Below are 15,268 nucleotides of genomic sequence, written 5' to 3'. Positions count from 1 at the left end.
ATCATCCGCCTTGTCTTCACATCCCACCGGACATGAGTTTTTAAATCTAAACATGAACTTAAACATAAAATTAAACATGAAATTAAACTAAACTAATCTTCATCATGACCCTTGTAGAGGGCGAGCCAATTTGCCTGCGACATCTCACCAGACGGCTCCGCCCCTGTGTTGTCATTGCCGCAGTAGGGGAAGATGCACCGCCATTCTTCCATGTCAAAGTCCTCTCGTCGTTGCCACCGGCGCCGCCACCGTGCGGCTCATCGCCGGAGAGGATCATGACCTCCCCGTCGACCACACGCTCCGCGAAGATCTTTCATTCCGTCTCCACAAGCTCGGGGTACTGGCGGCAGAGGTCTACCATGTACTCCTCGTCAATGCCGTCTGACGCGATGCTTTCCCTTGCCTCTCGGTTCTCCCTGGCCACCGCCGCACTCACCACCCCCAGTGGCGACAACTCGAGCTCGACGAGCGCTGTTCCCCAAGGGAAGTTGAGGCATGCCGTGGAGTCATGCACCTGGACCTGCCACCGGTTGTACTCGAGGGCAGCGAGTTCGGTCGTGTGGAAGGATCCAAGCCAATGGCGCTTGTGGGTGTCGTGGTCCGTGATCTCCGCCACCCACATCCCTAACCCCAATATCGGACTCCCAACTACTTCCTCTGCGGTTGCCGCAGTGTAGGGAGTTCGAGGAAACCTGCGCGGTGGCCCGATGAGGCTGCAGTCTCGCGGCGTCGACGACGCTTGAGGACCCTGCGACTCTCATGGCAGCGCGTGGATCCGCGCTGCGGATCAGCAGTGGGGACTGCCGGCCATAGGATCTGGCCATTGGGAGGAGGGGAGCGGTGGGGAACGACGGGAGGAAGGGCCGCCGACAGCGGGGATGGGGGAGGGGAAGAGGTAGAGGAGGCAGAAAGAAGAGTGGATTTTTTTTACTCCCGCGCCGAGTGGTGGAGTAAATATTGGCTAGGCATAAGAGGCGGAGGATAAATTATCCTCACGTGGGAATGACTGTCGTTGGTTAAATTAGTGGCATCTGGTAGAGATGCTCTAAACCGACTAAGAGCATCTCTAGTAGATCCTGTAAATTGAATAGAGTGCATCTGCAAGATGGGGAGCATCGTTTTGCGCATCACCGACGACGCCATCGAGGACATGGGGCGCGTGGGGAGACGAGGTCGTCCCGAGGGTGAACGAGGCAGTCGGGTTCGTTGGCCGCACCACCACCAAAGCTGCCGGCCACGACCGGGTGCGGCGGCTACCGCGCTACACACTGTGTACGAGATGGAGGCGAAGGCGATATGCTTCAAGGGCCCGCTCGACGGATCGCTGCTCGGCCTCCATGATCTCTTCAAGGCGGTCCTAATAAAGCACGCTGCGCCTGACTCGAGCACGCCACGCCTGCGGACGATGCCGGCGCCATGGAATGAATCAAATTGTAATTTACATTTTGTTTTCAGGGTTTTCGTGTTACTTCTTAGGGATCCGGTTGTAAATTTAACTACTCACAAATGGACTCTACATCTAACATGAAAGATTTTTGCGGAATCTATTCTACCACAACAAATGCCATACTAGATGCTCTAAACCGAAGGCACAGAGAGAGTTACCGCACCTCCACTTCCCATTGCATTCCTCTTGTGTAAAAAAAAAGTCGAAGTGAAGTGAGCTCCTCTGGTCGGAGAGGAGCAGAGCAGAGATGGCCGGAGCCGGGGAAGACGAAGCAGCTCCTCCTCCCCATCCCCCTTCTCTAGATCGACAGGTGATCATCTTCTCCCTCCTTCTGTTAACCTAGGTTTTCCTCCATGGATGGATCGATCTGCGGAGTGCCCTCCTTTTCTCTGTTAACCTAGGGTTCCTCCCTCCTTCCCTGCAGCAGCCCATGGAAGAGGCGCTGGCGGCGGCCAAGAGGAGAAGGTCGGAGCACTACCACGGCGTCGCCGACGGGCCGTCCTTCCGCATGGAGGACCTTCCGGCGGTAACTTCCATTCCATTATTAGTTCCTCAATTTCCCCCTTAGACGGGCGACGGATCTGGAACTCTGGGACAAAAAAGACTGCTGTTTTGTGGGATTTGCTGCTGTGGCCTTCATTGATTTGAATTGGGCATCTTGCTTAATTGGTGAAACTACAGTGAAAAAAACTGCAGCTTGCATCTGCTCGTATTTCTCCTTCAAAATACATGCACTTTCAGCTCATTGTGTCAGCCAGTTACTTTTAGATAAAATGCAACCCCTCTAAAAATTCAGGTCCTCTCTTGTCGCAGGAGGTTCAGCCGGTTATAATCTCACTGCTGCCACTGAAAGAGGCCGTGAGGACAAGCATTGTTTCAAGAAGTTGGAGAATGCTCTGGAGATTCCACTGCGATCTATGTTTCAATGAACGCGGTGATGTGGATTCTAACACCGATGACAATTCCGCTGATCAGGTTAATGGCACTGGCACCAATGACCAATCCACTAATCAGTGTGGTACCAAAATAACACGAGCAAAGTTCATTGAGACTGTAAATTCAGTTATTCAACAGCATAGTGGGGTAGGAATCAATAAGTTCAGCATCAAGTGTGGCCTGCTCATCGAGGACTCTGAACATCTTGACAGGTGGATTGAGTTTGCCGCTTCATCAAAGGCAAAAACAATAGATTTTGATTTGAAGATATTTGATTACCCAGTTGAAGAAGTTCCCCATTTTCCTCTTGAGGCCTTAGATGCTCAAGGTAGCTCACTTGTGCAGTCCTTGTCTCTTGCCAGTGTTTCTATAAAGCCAAGCTCAGGAATATGCCGCTTTACAATACTCAGAAGGCTTGTTTTGAAATCTGTTCAGATATTTGGAGATTTTCCAGGCTTGCTTGCAAATTGTTCAAGACTTGAGGACTTAGAGATCATCAGGTGTTCTGGTGTGGATGACTTCATCGTACCAAACAGACTCGATAAACTTCAAAATTTGCTGATTGCTGGAACGGATGTCCAGATGGTTGTTATTCATGCAGCTGATCTTGCTCATTTTGAGTATGAAGGACGACTGATCCCTATAGTGCTTCATGGTTGCTCAAAATTAGAGAAGGCAACAATTGCGTTTGATCCACTAATCCTTATGCACTGGCCCATGCATTCAATATAATTACAAGCATTTCCCCAGTGAAGATATTAATTGTGCGAGCTATTATATCAACATATGCACAGGTTATCTTAATTTTTTTCTTTTAGCTTACCTCATAATTCTTGAAACTTGGTGTTACTGTCAGTGTCATCTTATTTGTTCCTGTCATGTTTCAGTCCCTGGAGCTGCCATTAAGACCACAGGGCATGTTTATGCATCTGAGGCATATGACTTGTCAAATTGTCGTCTATTGTAGAGAATTAAATGAAGATAATGGACTTCTTCAACTGGCCCATTGGTTGGACGCTGCACCCCGACTGGAGACGTTGCACTTGCATGTGAGTACCATTTCATTTGTTGACTAAATATATGAACCTTCAAGAAAGAATTGTAGTTTGATTAGTTTGACCGAATGATTGCAAGTTTCCAATGCAGATGCACTATCTGAGTCCCGGTGCTTTCTTCAGTGCCGAGGTGGCGGGGGCGGAAGGTCCCTGTATGTGTCGCCATGATCATCTTAAGACGGTCTTCATGGGTGGGTTTCAGTGTTACAAGTCTCAGATTGAGCTGGCGTGCTCTATCTTGGGAAATGCTTTTGTACTTGAGCAGCTGACAATCGAACCAAGGCTCACAGAAGCAATATGGGGTGATAAGTCTTACCAGTGGAATATAGGCCTTGAAAGAATTTTACCAAGGGTCTGTGAATGGGCACAGCGAACCTCGAAGCGCTTTGGTAAGGTGATCACCGTCTTAGATGCCCCCCTTCACAGTGAGTAAACCAATCCTTTTCGCATCTACGCGCTGTCAATTAATCTTGTGTAGTCTGCAGTATGCAGCATTCAGTGTAGCTGGGAGAATGCCCCTGTAGAGTGTAGTGACTGTTTTGGTGTCTATAAATGGAATCCATAGGGCTTTGCCCCTCTTAATAAAAAACAAGTAATCTCTGGTTCATCATAGCAAAAAATCTTGTTCTGCCTTTTATGTGTCTCCAGTGCATCTGCTATTTTTTTTTCTTCCTCATTTTGCCTTGTTTCAACCTTTAAGAGGGTTATTATTGGAGGTACTGAAAGAACTCTGAATGGTGAAAACTCGAACAAACTTAATTGCACTCTATCTATTCATGTACACATTTGCCAGCTCCTGAAAGAAGAAGACTCTCTCTAGGTCCGCACCTCGATATGAAAAATGTAATATCTCTCCAAAATACAGAGCATCTAAACAAAATTTGCCACATGGCCTAATACTGCTCGGGTGGGATCCGAGAGAACACACTCCGAAACCATGCCACTGCCAAGTCGAGGAGGAACCTGAAGTGTTCTTTGCGGTGCAGGTTGGTATCGCGACGAATCTGCCGTTTGTTTGGGTGAATGCCAACCGAGCCCGGTTCCATCCTCCAGCAAATTTTGCTGAATGTTTCGGATCACCCAGTTCACTGCATCGACATCACTTGAAAGATGGCCATGAGGAGAGGAAGGAGGGTGATTGTCGCCGGATCTGCGCCCTGAGACGAGAACACCATTGGTGGGTAGGCGGCACTTGTCGGTGGCGACACCTGGTTCCCACTGGGTCCAGGACAAGAGAAAAGTATCAGTATTAGCTCATGAATGATGTACATGCGTGTATATCGTTGTTAGATTGCTGTAGCTAAATGAACTATTTCTGCAAGCCCAAGGGAAACTACTGACGCTACCATGTTACTTGTAAACTGACAACTCGCGCACACATTGCGGCCAATTTGAGCATGAGCAGAGAGCATCTCAAGGAGAGTACCCCTATCCCACCTCCAAAATTTAGAAAACTGCCAATAACTCAACTTTGCTGCTCGAATAGATTGAGACCTCTGCCATGCCCGAAACTAGTTTGGTGACCCAATCACCCAAACATGTGAAACTATGCAAACTGATGATTATGCACGAGAGAGTTTAGTTGCTAAATAATTAAATGAAGTATAGCTAAAGGGAGTTAATCACCCATGCATTGAGAGTTTAGTTACTACTACCTTCCGAAAGAAATATAATAGTTTAAATCACTAAAGTATATCTAGATGCTCTTATACTTCTTTACTGAGGGAGTACTTCCTTTCATGCAGTTAGCATCTCATTTCTCCGCAAAAAAAAAGTTAGCATCTCATTTAAGCATAAAGATGCCTTCTATGGAGAGTTGGGATCGGTAGGTTTATCACATAATAATTTTTTTTGAGGGAATATCACATAATATCTTAAAAAAGAGGTTCATCACATAATATAGTACTACAGTTTTGCTAAAGTACATCTAGATATAATTCGTGCCCACATAATAATATAGAGCACTAGTTAATTTAACAGTAATATAATTCGTGTCAAGCCGTGCATGATGCATGCTACGCTGTCCACATGCACACGTCCAAAAGAAAAAGAAGCGATCGAAATGCCAAATGGCCACGACGTGCCGAGCACGTCCAACGACAATGACCCAACGAGCGTACCTCGACCCGCCGGCGGGGCAGAACACGACGCCGTAGCCGGCACTGCCGCCTGCGCACGTGAACGTGGACGTCGCGTCGTCGTAGGCGTAGCTGTAGGCGCGCGGGCACGCGGCCTTGAACAGCCGGGAGTAGGCCGTGGGCGCGCACGTCGCCGGCGTCCCGTGCTCGCCGCTGCAGCAGTAGGCCTCCGTCCCGAACGCCTCGCACGCGCTCCGGCACGCCACCACCGCACCGGCCACGACGACGCGCAGCTCCGGCGGGCACTGCGCGTTCAGGTCGGCAGGGCAGTCCGTGGCCGGGCAGCTCCCGTTCGCCGGCGCGACCAGCACCGGCACGTTGAAGCCGTCGACGAGGCTCACGTCGTAGAAGTCGTCGCCTCCGATGGAAGCGAGCGTGAACTCGGCCAGCGTGGCCGGCGGGGCCGCACCGTGGCCGGAGCACTCGACTGTGCCCGAGCCGCAGTCACCGGTGGCGCAGGCGAAGCCGGCGCTAGAGGAGGAGCTTTGCACGCAGAGCATGCGGCCCCACATGCGGCCGGACCAGCCATCGTCGACAGTCACGGCACGGGACTCGCCCGGGGAGAGCGCGAAGCCGGTGGTGGACGGCGGCGCCACGCCGGCGTTGGAGAGGATGCCCGGCCACACCGTATAGCCGCAGTTGTTCTTCACTGTGAACGTCGAAGGGCTTGCTCCTGGTGGCCATTAAGTACAAAATCCATATATTGTGTCCATTGATGAGATACAAGCTTAACTAATAGTAACTGGAAATTTAACACAAAAATTAAGAAGCGCATTAACAAACTTATTAACAGTGGCACAGGAACACAAATAAAGAGTGATTAATGTTAACTACAGTGTACCTTTGAGGAAGGCGAAGCAGAGCAGAGAGAGCAGAAGTGCTCCTCCCATGGAGCCGGAGGAAGAGAGGGAGAAGAGAAGGGATCAAAACTTGAGTGAGATGATGACACAAAAATTATCAATTCTTAACACGTCCATGCATCATGCATGTGATGTGATCATCTAATTAACTAGTAATTAACTGACCTATTGCTGTTAGGAGGTACTCCGTCCGTCCCACAATATAAGAACGTTTTTCAAGCTTGAAAAACGTTCTTATATTGTGAGACGGAGGGAGTACTAAACTAAGGGATGGAGGAAGCTACAAACATTGAAGAAAGGTTCATTCGATCTCCAAAGTTGATTTTCAGTATAAACTATTAAGAGATTAGACATCAAATGTGGTTTGCAAATTGCAAGTTAGGTGAGCATCTTCGTTATATTAAGCCTCGCCTCGGCCGGTGAGTTGACTCGTTTAAACAATATGTGTTTTAATATCCCAACCATGATTGGATCAAATAAGAATTTTATTTCTTGGAGTGAAAGGCTCAAACAACAATCAGGAGTACTCCCTCTGTAAAAAAATATATAAGAGCATTTAGATCATTAAAATATTATTCTAAATGCTCTTGTATTTGTTTACAGAGGGAGTACTATATATAAAGGGAATGCTTGGCGTCACCCGAGGAATCGAGTAACTTTTTGAGTGGCATAGCTGCAGCTCGTGGTTCCTCTCGACCCTCTTCCGTCGCCCCCCCCCCCCCCCGCGGACGACACGAGAGGCGATAGCCCAGCGGTCAGCGACCCCCTCGATCTCCCTCCTCCTTCTCCGTCGCAGCCTGGGGTTGGTGCCGGGCTAAGCCCGTGCGTTGGCCGACGGGGGCGGAGGGTTGTTCGTCCTTCTCCTGGATTTGCGGCAAGGGCGTTGGATCCATGGGGGCGGCCTCTCCCTCGATCCACGACGGCATGACGGCTCCCGGCGGCGGTGCTTGGGGCGCAGGTGGAGTTCTAATGCATGTGGCGTGGAGATCGGCTGGGCGTGGCTTGAGGACGGAGGTGGGGCTGGGCGTGGCCGGTGGCGGCGGCGGCGGCGGCGTCCAGCCCGGATCCGGTCTTTGCGGTAGCGACGACGATGGCTAGCCTGGATCCGGCCATGGTGGTGGCGGCGTCCCCTCCGCTGCGGATGACGGGCGAGGAGATGTGACCTTGTGGCGGCACCGGTGGCAGCGGATCTTGGGGTCCAGTGTCCGGGCTCGTCATAGGACGCGCGTGGCGGTCAGAGCTTCCTCCGACGTCGATGGCGCTTGATGCGGGATGGCGGCGACAGTTGCCGTTGTATGGGTGATGACAGCGACTGGCGCAACGGTGGGTGCTCCCTGTAGCGCCCAGAATCGGGGCGGCGGGCCCTCTTCATCAACGGTTGGGGGACTCCGGGGTCGTGTGGGGTTGGATTGAAGCTTGGCTTTTGGGATGAGAATCCTGAATTCATCCTTGTGGTAGAGTCGCCATCATTGGCGCACGTGCGGCGATTCCTTCTTGAAGGCGTAGCCTAGGAGTTGTGTATTTTTCGTTTATAGTGTGTCTTGTATAATAGGAGTTAGTGGCTGTCCGGGGGAGTTATTGTCGCGAGGTGTACAGCCTCAGGGTTTGTTTTCCACTTTATTTCCGGGTCGATGGTGTTCGACTGCTGGATTTTGCACTATTAATAATATATGGCTGCATGCATCGTTCTGATGTAGAGGCCGGGGGTTATCCTCCTTTCCGAAAAATATCACCGACGGATCGCAACACGTGTGTCCGCCATCTTCCCTGCACAACACATGCCCAAGTGGGCCTGCCAACTCCCCCTCCCAATGTTATTTATTTCCCTAAGCTGTCCTCTACACGTTTCTCCCCCCCTCATTCCCATCTCTCCTTCGTCACAGAGAGAACTCACATGGCAGCGCGCCTCCTATCCCCTTCTCGACTCCATCTTGGTCTCACCACCACTATCTTGGCCCCACTACCATCTTGGATCCCGCCAACTCTCCATAGCAATCTCTACCGACGGCTCCTCGGTGCTGGCGCTCAAGCTCCCTGTCTTCATGGCGATCTCCACCAACAACTCCATGGTGCCAGTGCTAAATCTCTACTTCTTCAACACCGCGGGCGTTGCTGACCGCCTCAACGTCGACTGGTGCGAGTGTCGGTGTCAAAACCGGCCGATCTCGGGTAGGGGCTCCCGAACTGTGCGTCTGAGGATCGAAGGTAACAAGGGATACACGGAACACGATGTTTACCCTGGTTCAGGCCCTCTTAATGGAGGTAAAACCCTACGTCCTGCTTGATTGTATTTGATGAGTATAGGGGTTACAAGAGTCGATCTACGTCAAGATCATAATGGCTAAACCCTAGATGTCTAGCCTATGTGAATTCTGATAGCCTCTACGGACTAAACCATCTGGTTTATATAGACACCAGAGGGGCCTAGGATTGTACAGAGTTGGTTCGCAGAAGAAGGAAATTATACATCCGGATGCCAATCTTGCCATCCACGCATAGGAGAGTCCTATCCGGACACGAGGGAAGGCCTTCTACCTTGTATCTTCACGGCCCATTAGTCCAGCCCACATCCCACAGCCCGGACACCCGAGGACCCCCTAATCCAGGACTCCCTCAATAGCTTCTGAACCAATCTTCAATGATGATATGTTCGGCACGCGGATTGTCTTCGGCATTGCAAGGTGGGTTCCTCCTCCTGAGTACTTCAAAGAAATCTTCTGAATAAAAGAACTGTATCCGGCTCTGCATGACAATCACAACCCTCAACCATGAAGGAAAAATATTTAATCAAAATAATGTCTGTCAACGGACAACTTTTTCGGCGAAACGCCACATCTAGCCTCTTTATATTTCAAACCGTTTTGCCCATGTCCCCTTTTCGCGGGATCCTCATCAATACGGTTTTGGGTAATCCAACCGTGTCATTTGCACGACCCCTTGGGAACAGGCGAGTTTTAAGGATTGAGGGGGGGGGTGCTTGATATTCATTGCCTATATAAGTGGATAAAGATCCCTCTTTTCTCCCCACGCCTTCTTCCTTCTCCTGTTTTCCCATCCTCAAGCTCCAGCGCCCAAGCCTCAATCTTCCCCACCACCACCAACCTCTCCAGCCATGTCTGGACCTGGCTCCAAGGGCAAGTGGGAGGCCTCCTCCGTCACAGACAAGGATGTTAAGGAGCTCTGGGAGGCGGGGTACCTGTCTGCGGACGTCGCACATAGGCTCCCTGCCAAGGAGCAAGTTATCCCCGCCCCGGAGCCCGACGAAAGGGTTGTGTTCATCCCTCACTTCCTCAGCGGACTAGGGTTTCCACTCCACCCCTTTGTCCGCGGCCTCATGTTCTACTACGGGCTAGATTTCCATGATCTAGCCCCAAATTATTTCCTCCACATCTTGGCGTTTATCGTCGTGTGGGAGGCGCTACTCCGCACCCCCCCACTTTGGCCTATGGCTAAAAGTTTTCAATGTGAAGCCGAAGGTGGTCGACAGGCAACATGCGGACTGCAGTGGCGCCATGCTGAGCAAGCTCCCCAACACCACTTGGCCAGCGTGGGGTGTCATACCTAGTGCATCGGGTCCAATGAAAATCTTTTGTGACAATACTGGTGCAATTGCCCTGGCAAAGGAATCCAGATTTCACAAGAGAACCAAGCACATCAAGAGACGCTTCAATTCCATCCGGGATCTAGTCCAGGTGGGAGACATAGAGATTTGCAAGATACATACGGATCTGAATGTTGCAGACCCGTTGACTAAGCCTCTTCCACGAGCAAAACATGATCAGCACCAAAGCTCCATGGGTGTTAGAATCATTAATGTGTAATCTAGATTATTGACTCTAGTGCAAGTGGGAGACTGAAGGAAATATGCCCTAGAGGCAATAATAATGTTATTATTTTATTTCCTTATATCATGATAAATGTTTATTATTCATGCTAGAATTATATTATCCGGAAACATAATACTTGTGTGAATACATAGACAAACCAAACGTCACTAGTATGCCTCTACTTGACTAGCTCGTTAATCGAAGATGGTTATGTTTCCTAACCATAGACATGTGTTGTCATTTGATTAATGGGATCACATCATTAGGAGAATAATGTGATTGACATGACCCATTCCATTAGCTTAGCACCCGATCGTTTAGTATGTTGCTATTGCTTTCTTCATGACTTATACATGTTCCTATGACTATGAGATTATGCAACTCCCGTTTACCGGAGGAACACTTTGTGTGCTACCAAACGTCACAACGTAACTGGGTGATTATAAAGGAGCTCTACAGGTGTCTCCAAAGGTGAATGTTGGGTTGGCGTATTTCGAGATTAGGATTTGTCACTCCGATTGTCGGAGAGGTATCTCTGGGCCCTCTCGGTAATGCACATCACATAAGCCTTGCAAGCATTACAACTAATGAGTTAGTTGCAAGATGATGTATTACGAAACGAGTAAAGAGACTTGCCAGTAACGAGATTGAACTAGGTATTGAGATACCGACGATCGAATCTCGGGCAAGTAACATACCGATGACAAAGGGAACAACGTATGTTGTTATGCGGTCTGACCGATAAAGATCTTCGTAGAATATGTAGGAGCCAATATGAGCATCCAGGTTCCGCTATTGGTTATTGACCGGAGACGTGTCTCGGTCATGTCTACATTGTTCTCGAACCCGTAGGGTCCGCACGCTTAAGGTTTCGATGACAGTTATATTATGAGTTTATGAGTTTTGATGTACCGAAGTTAGTTCGGAGTCCCGGATGTGATCACGGACATGACGAGGAGTCTCGAAATGGTCGAGACATAAAGATTGATATATTGGACGGCTATATTCGGACACCGGAAGTGTTCCGGGTGATTTCGGAGAAAACCGGAGAGCCGGAGGGTTACCGGAACCACCCCGGGAGAAGTAATGGGCCATATGGGCCTTAGTGGAGAAAGAGAGGGGCAGCCAAAGGTGGGCCGCGCGCCTCCTCCCCCCTGGTCCGAATTGGACTAGGAGAGGGGGGGGGCGGCGCCCCCCTTTCCTTCTCCTTCCCCACTTCCTTCCCCCTCCTAGTAGGAGTCCTACTCCTACTAGGAGGAGGACTCCTCCTTGGCGCGCCTATAGGGCCGGCTGGTCTCCTCCCCTTGCTCCTTTATATACAGGGGCAGGGGCACCCCTAGACACACAAGTTGATCCACGTGATCATATTCTTAGCCGTGTGCGGTGCCCCCTTCCACCATAATCCTCGATAATATTGTAGCGGTGCTTAGGCGAAGCCCTGCGACGGTAGTACATCAAGATCGTCACCACGCCGTCATGCTGACGGAACTCTTCCCCGACACTTTGCTGGATCGGAGTCCGGGGATCGTCATCGAGCTGAACGTGTGCTAAAACTCGGAGGTGCCGTAGTTTCGGTGCTTGATCGGTCGGGCCGTGAAGACGTACGACTACATCAACCGCGTTGTGCTAACGCTTCCGCTATCGGTCTACAAGGGTACGTAGATCACACTCTCCCCTCTCGTTGCTATGCATCACCATGATCTTGCGTGTGCGTAGGAATTTTTTGAAATTACTACGTTCCCCAACAGTGGCATCCGAGCCTAGGTTTTATGTGTTGATGTTATATGCACGAGTAGAACACAAGTGAGTTGTGGGCGATATAAGTCATACTGCTTACCAGCATGTCATACTTTGGTTCGGCGGTATTGTTGGACGAAGCGGCCCGGACCGACATTACGCGTACGCTTACGCGAGACCGGTTCTCCCGACGTGCTTTGCACAAAGGTGGCTAGCGGGTGACAGTTTCTCCAACTTTAGTTGAACCAAGTGTGGCTACGCCCGGTCCTTGCGAAGGTTAAAACAGCACCAACTTGACAAACTATCGTTGTGGTTTTGATGCGTAGGTAAGATTGGTTCTTGCTTAAGCCCGTAGCAGCCACGTAAAACTTGCAACAACAAAGTAGAGGACGTCTAACTTGTTTTTGCAGGGCATGTTGTGATGTGATATGGTCAAGACATGATGCTAAATTTTATTGTATGAGATGATCATGTTTTGTAACCAAGTTATCGGCAACTGGCAGGAGCCATATGGTTGTCGCTTTATTGTATGCAATGCAATTGCGCTGTAATGCTTTACTTTATCACTAAGCGGTAGCGATAGTCGTGGAAGCATAAGATTGGCGAGACGACAACGATGCTACGATGGTGATCAAGGTGTCGCGCCGGTGACGATGGTGATCACGACGGTGCTTCGAAGATGGAGATCACAAGCACAAGATGATGATGGCCATATCATATCACTTATATTGATTGCATGTGATGTTTATCTTTTATGCATCTTATCTTGCTTTGATTGACGGTAGCATTTTAAGATGATCTCTCACTAATTATCAAGAAGTGTTCTCCCTGAGTATGCACCGTTGCGAAAGTTCTTCGTGCTGAGACACCACGTGATGATCGGGTGTGATAGGCTCTACGTTCAAATACAACGGGTGCAAAACAGTTGCACACGCAGAATACTCAGGTTATACTTGACGAGCCAAGCATATACAGATATGGCCTCGGAACACAGAGACCGAAAGGTCGAGCGTGAATCATATAGTAGATATGATCAACATAGCGATGTTCACCAATGAAACTACTCCATCTCACGTGATGATCGGACATGGTTTAGTTGATTTGGATCACGTAATCACTTAGAGGATTAGAGGGATGTCTATCTAAGTGGGAGTTCTTTAGTAATATGATTAATTGAACCTAAATTTATCATGAACTTAGTACCTGATAGTATCTTGCTTGTTATGTTTGATTGTAGATAGATGGCCCGTGCTGTTGTTCCGTTGAATTTTAATGCGTTCCTTGAGAAAGCAAAGTTGAAAGATGATGGTAGCAATTACACGGACTGGGTCCGTAACTTGAGGATTATCCTCATTGCTGCACAGAAGAATTACGTCCTGGAAGCACCGCTGGGTGCCAGGCCTGCTGCTGGAGCAACACCAGATGTTATGAACGTCTGGCAGAGCAAAGCTGATGACTACTCGATAGTTCAGTGTGCCATGCTTTACGGCTTAGAATCGGGACTTCAACGACGTTTTGAACGTCATGGAGCATATGAGATGTTCCAGGAGTTGAAGTTAATATTTCAAGCAAATGCCCGGATTGAGAGATATGAAGTCTCCAATAAGTTCTATAGCTGCAAGATGGAGGAGAACAGTTCTGTCAGTGAGCATATACTCAAAATGTCTGGGTATAATAATCACTTGATTCAATTGGGAGTTAATCTTCCAGATGATTGCGTCATTGACAGAATTCTCCAATCACTGCCACCAAGCTACAAGAGCTTCGTGATGAACTATAATATGCAAGGGATGAATAAGACTATTCCCGAGCTCTTCGCAATGCTGAAAGCTGCGGAGGTAGAAATCAAGAAGGAGCATCAAGTGTTGATGGTCAATAAGACCACTAGTTTCAAGAAAAAGGGCAAAGGGAAGAAGAAGGGGAACTTCAAAAAGAACAGCAAGCAAGTTGCTACTCAAGAGAAGAAACCCAAACCTGGACCTAAGCCTGAAACTGAGTGCTTCTACTGCAAGCAGACTGGTCACTGGAAGCGGAACTGCCCCAAGTATTTGGCGGATAAGAAGGATGGCAAGGTGAACAAAGGTATATGTGATATACATGTTATTGATGTGTACCTTACTAATGCTCGCAGTAGCACCTGGGTATTTGATACTGGTTCTGTTGCTAATATTTGCAACTCGAAACAGGGACTACGGATTAAGCGAAGATTGGCTAAGGACGAGGTGACGATGCGCGTGGGAAATGGTTCCAAAGTCGATGTGATCGCGGTCGGCACGCTACCTCTACATCTACCTTCGGGATTAGTATTAGACCTAAATAATTGTTATTTGGTGCCAGCGTTAAGCATGAACATTATATCTGGATCTTGTTTGATGCGAGACGGTTATTCATTTAAATCAGAGAATAATGGTTGTTCTATTTATATGAGTAATATCTTTTATGGTCATGCACCCTTAAAGAGTGGTCTATTCTTATTAAATCTCGATAGTAGTGACACACATATTCATAATGTTGAAACCAAAAGATGCAGAGTTGATAATGATAGTGCAACTTATTTGTGGCACTGCCGTTTGGGTCATATCGGTGTAAAGCGCATGAAGAAACTCCATACTGATGGGCTTTTGGAACCACTTGATTATGAATCACTTGGTACTTGCGAACCGTGCCTTATGGGTAAGATGACAAAAACACCGTTCTCCGGTACTATGGAGAGAGCAACAGATTTGTTGGAAATCATACATACAGATGTATGTGGTCCGATGAATGTTGAGGCTCGTGGCGGATATCGTTATTTTCTCACCTTCACAGATGACTTAAGCAGATATGGGTATATCTACTTAATGAAACATAAGTCTGAAACATTTGAAAGTTCAAAGAATTTCAGAGTGAAGTTGAAAATCATCGTAACAAGAATATAAAATTCCTACGATCTGATCGTGGAGGAGAATATTTGAGTTACGAGTTTGGTGTACATTTGAAACAATGTGGAATAGTTTCGCAACTCACGCCACCCGGAACACCACAGCGTAATGGTGTGTCCGAACGTCGTAATCGTACTTTACTAGATATGGTGCGATCTATGATGTCTCTTACTAATTTACCGCTATCGTTTTGGGGATATGCTCTAGAGACGGCCGCATTCACGTTAAATAGGGCACCATCAAAATCCGTTGAGACGACGCCTTATGAACTATGGTTTGGCAAGAAACCAAAGTTGTCGTTTCTGAAAGTTTGGGGTTGCGATGCTTATGTGAAAAAGCGTTCAACC

The 15,268-nt window shown here is 48.5% G+C and overlaps 2 protein-coding genes across 7 annotated transcripts; one reads left to right on the top strand and one right to left on the bottom strand.

The window, feature by feature from the left end:
- The first annotated feature begins 1,562 nt into the window (after positions 1-1,562).
- On the top strand, positions 1,563-4,928 carry LOC123149622 (F-box/LRR-repeat protein At3g59200). 6 transcript variants are annotated; one of them, XR_006474769.1, is made up of 6 exons: positions 1,571-1,757; positions 1,872-1,973; positions 2,261-3,177; positions 3,271-3,432; positions 3,530-3,832; positions 4,425-4,928. XR_006474769.1 is itself a non-coding variant. In XM_044569314.1 (4 exons), exons 1-4 carry the CDS (start codon positions 1,695-1,697, stop codon positions 2,863-2,865), a joined length of 663 nt encoding a protein of 220 aa, XP_044425249.1. In that variant the 5' UTR covers positions 1,566-1,694; the 3' UTR covers positions 2,866-3,097. The 6 variants fall into 6 exon arrangements, 1 of the variants encoding a protein (XP_044425249.1); XR_006474768.1 differs by having other exon boundaries at positions 3,530-3,863; positions 4,425-4,927; XR_006474770.1 differs by lacking the exon at positions 4,425-4,928 and having other exon boundaries at positions 1,563-1,757; positions 1,875-1,973; positions 3,530-4,070.
- Positions 4,524-6,466, bottom strand: LOC123153841 (thaumatin-like protein 1b). Its single transcript, XM_044572765.1, has 3 exons — positions 6,418-6,466; positions 5,559-6,249; positions 4,524-4,656 (listed from the first exon to the last, which is right to left on the bottom strand). Exons 1-3 carry the CDS (start codon positions 6,464-6,466, stop codon positions 4,524-4,526), a joined length of 873 nt encoding a protein of 290 aa, XP_044428700.1.
- Between the last annotated feature and the right edge of the window lie 8,802 nt (positions 6,467-15,268).

Source organism: Triticum aestivum, chromosome 7A, assembly GCF_018294505.1.
Source record: "Triticum aestivum cultivar Chinese Spring chromosome 7A, IWGSC CS RefSeq v2.1, whole genome shotgun sequence".
NCBI classification, from domain to species: Eukaryota; Viridiplantae; Streptophyta; class Magnoliopsida; order Poales; family Poaceae; genus Triticum; species Triticum aestivum.
Note: the sequence above shows the minus strand (reverse complement) of the source record. Positions and strands in the feature narration are given on the sequence as shown.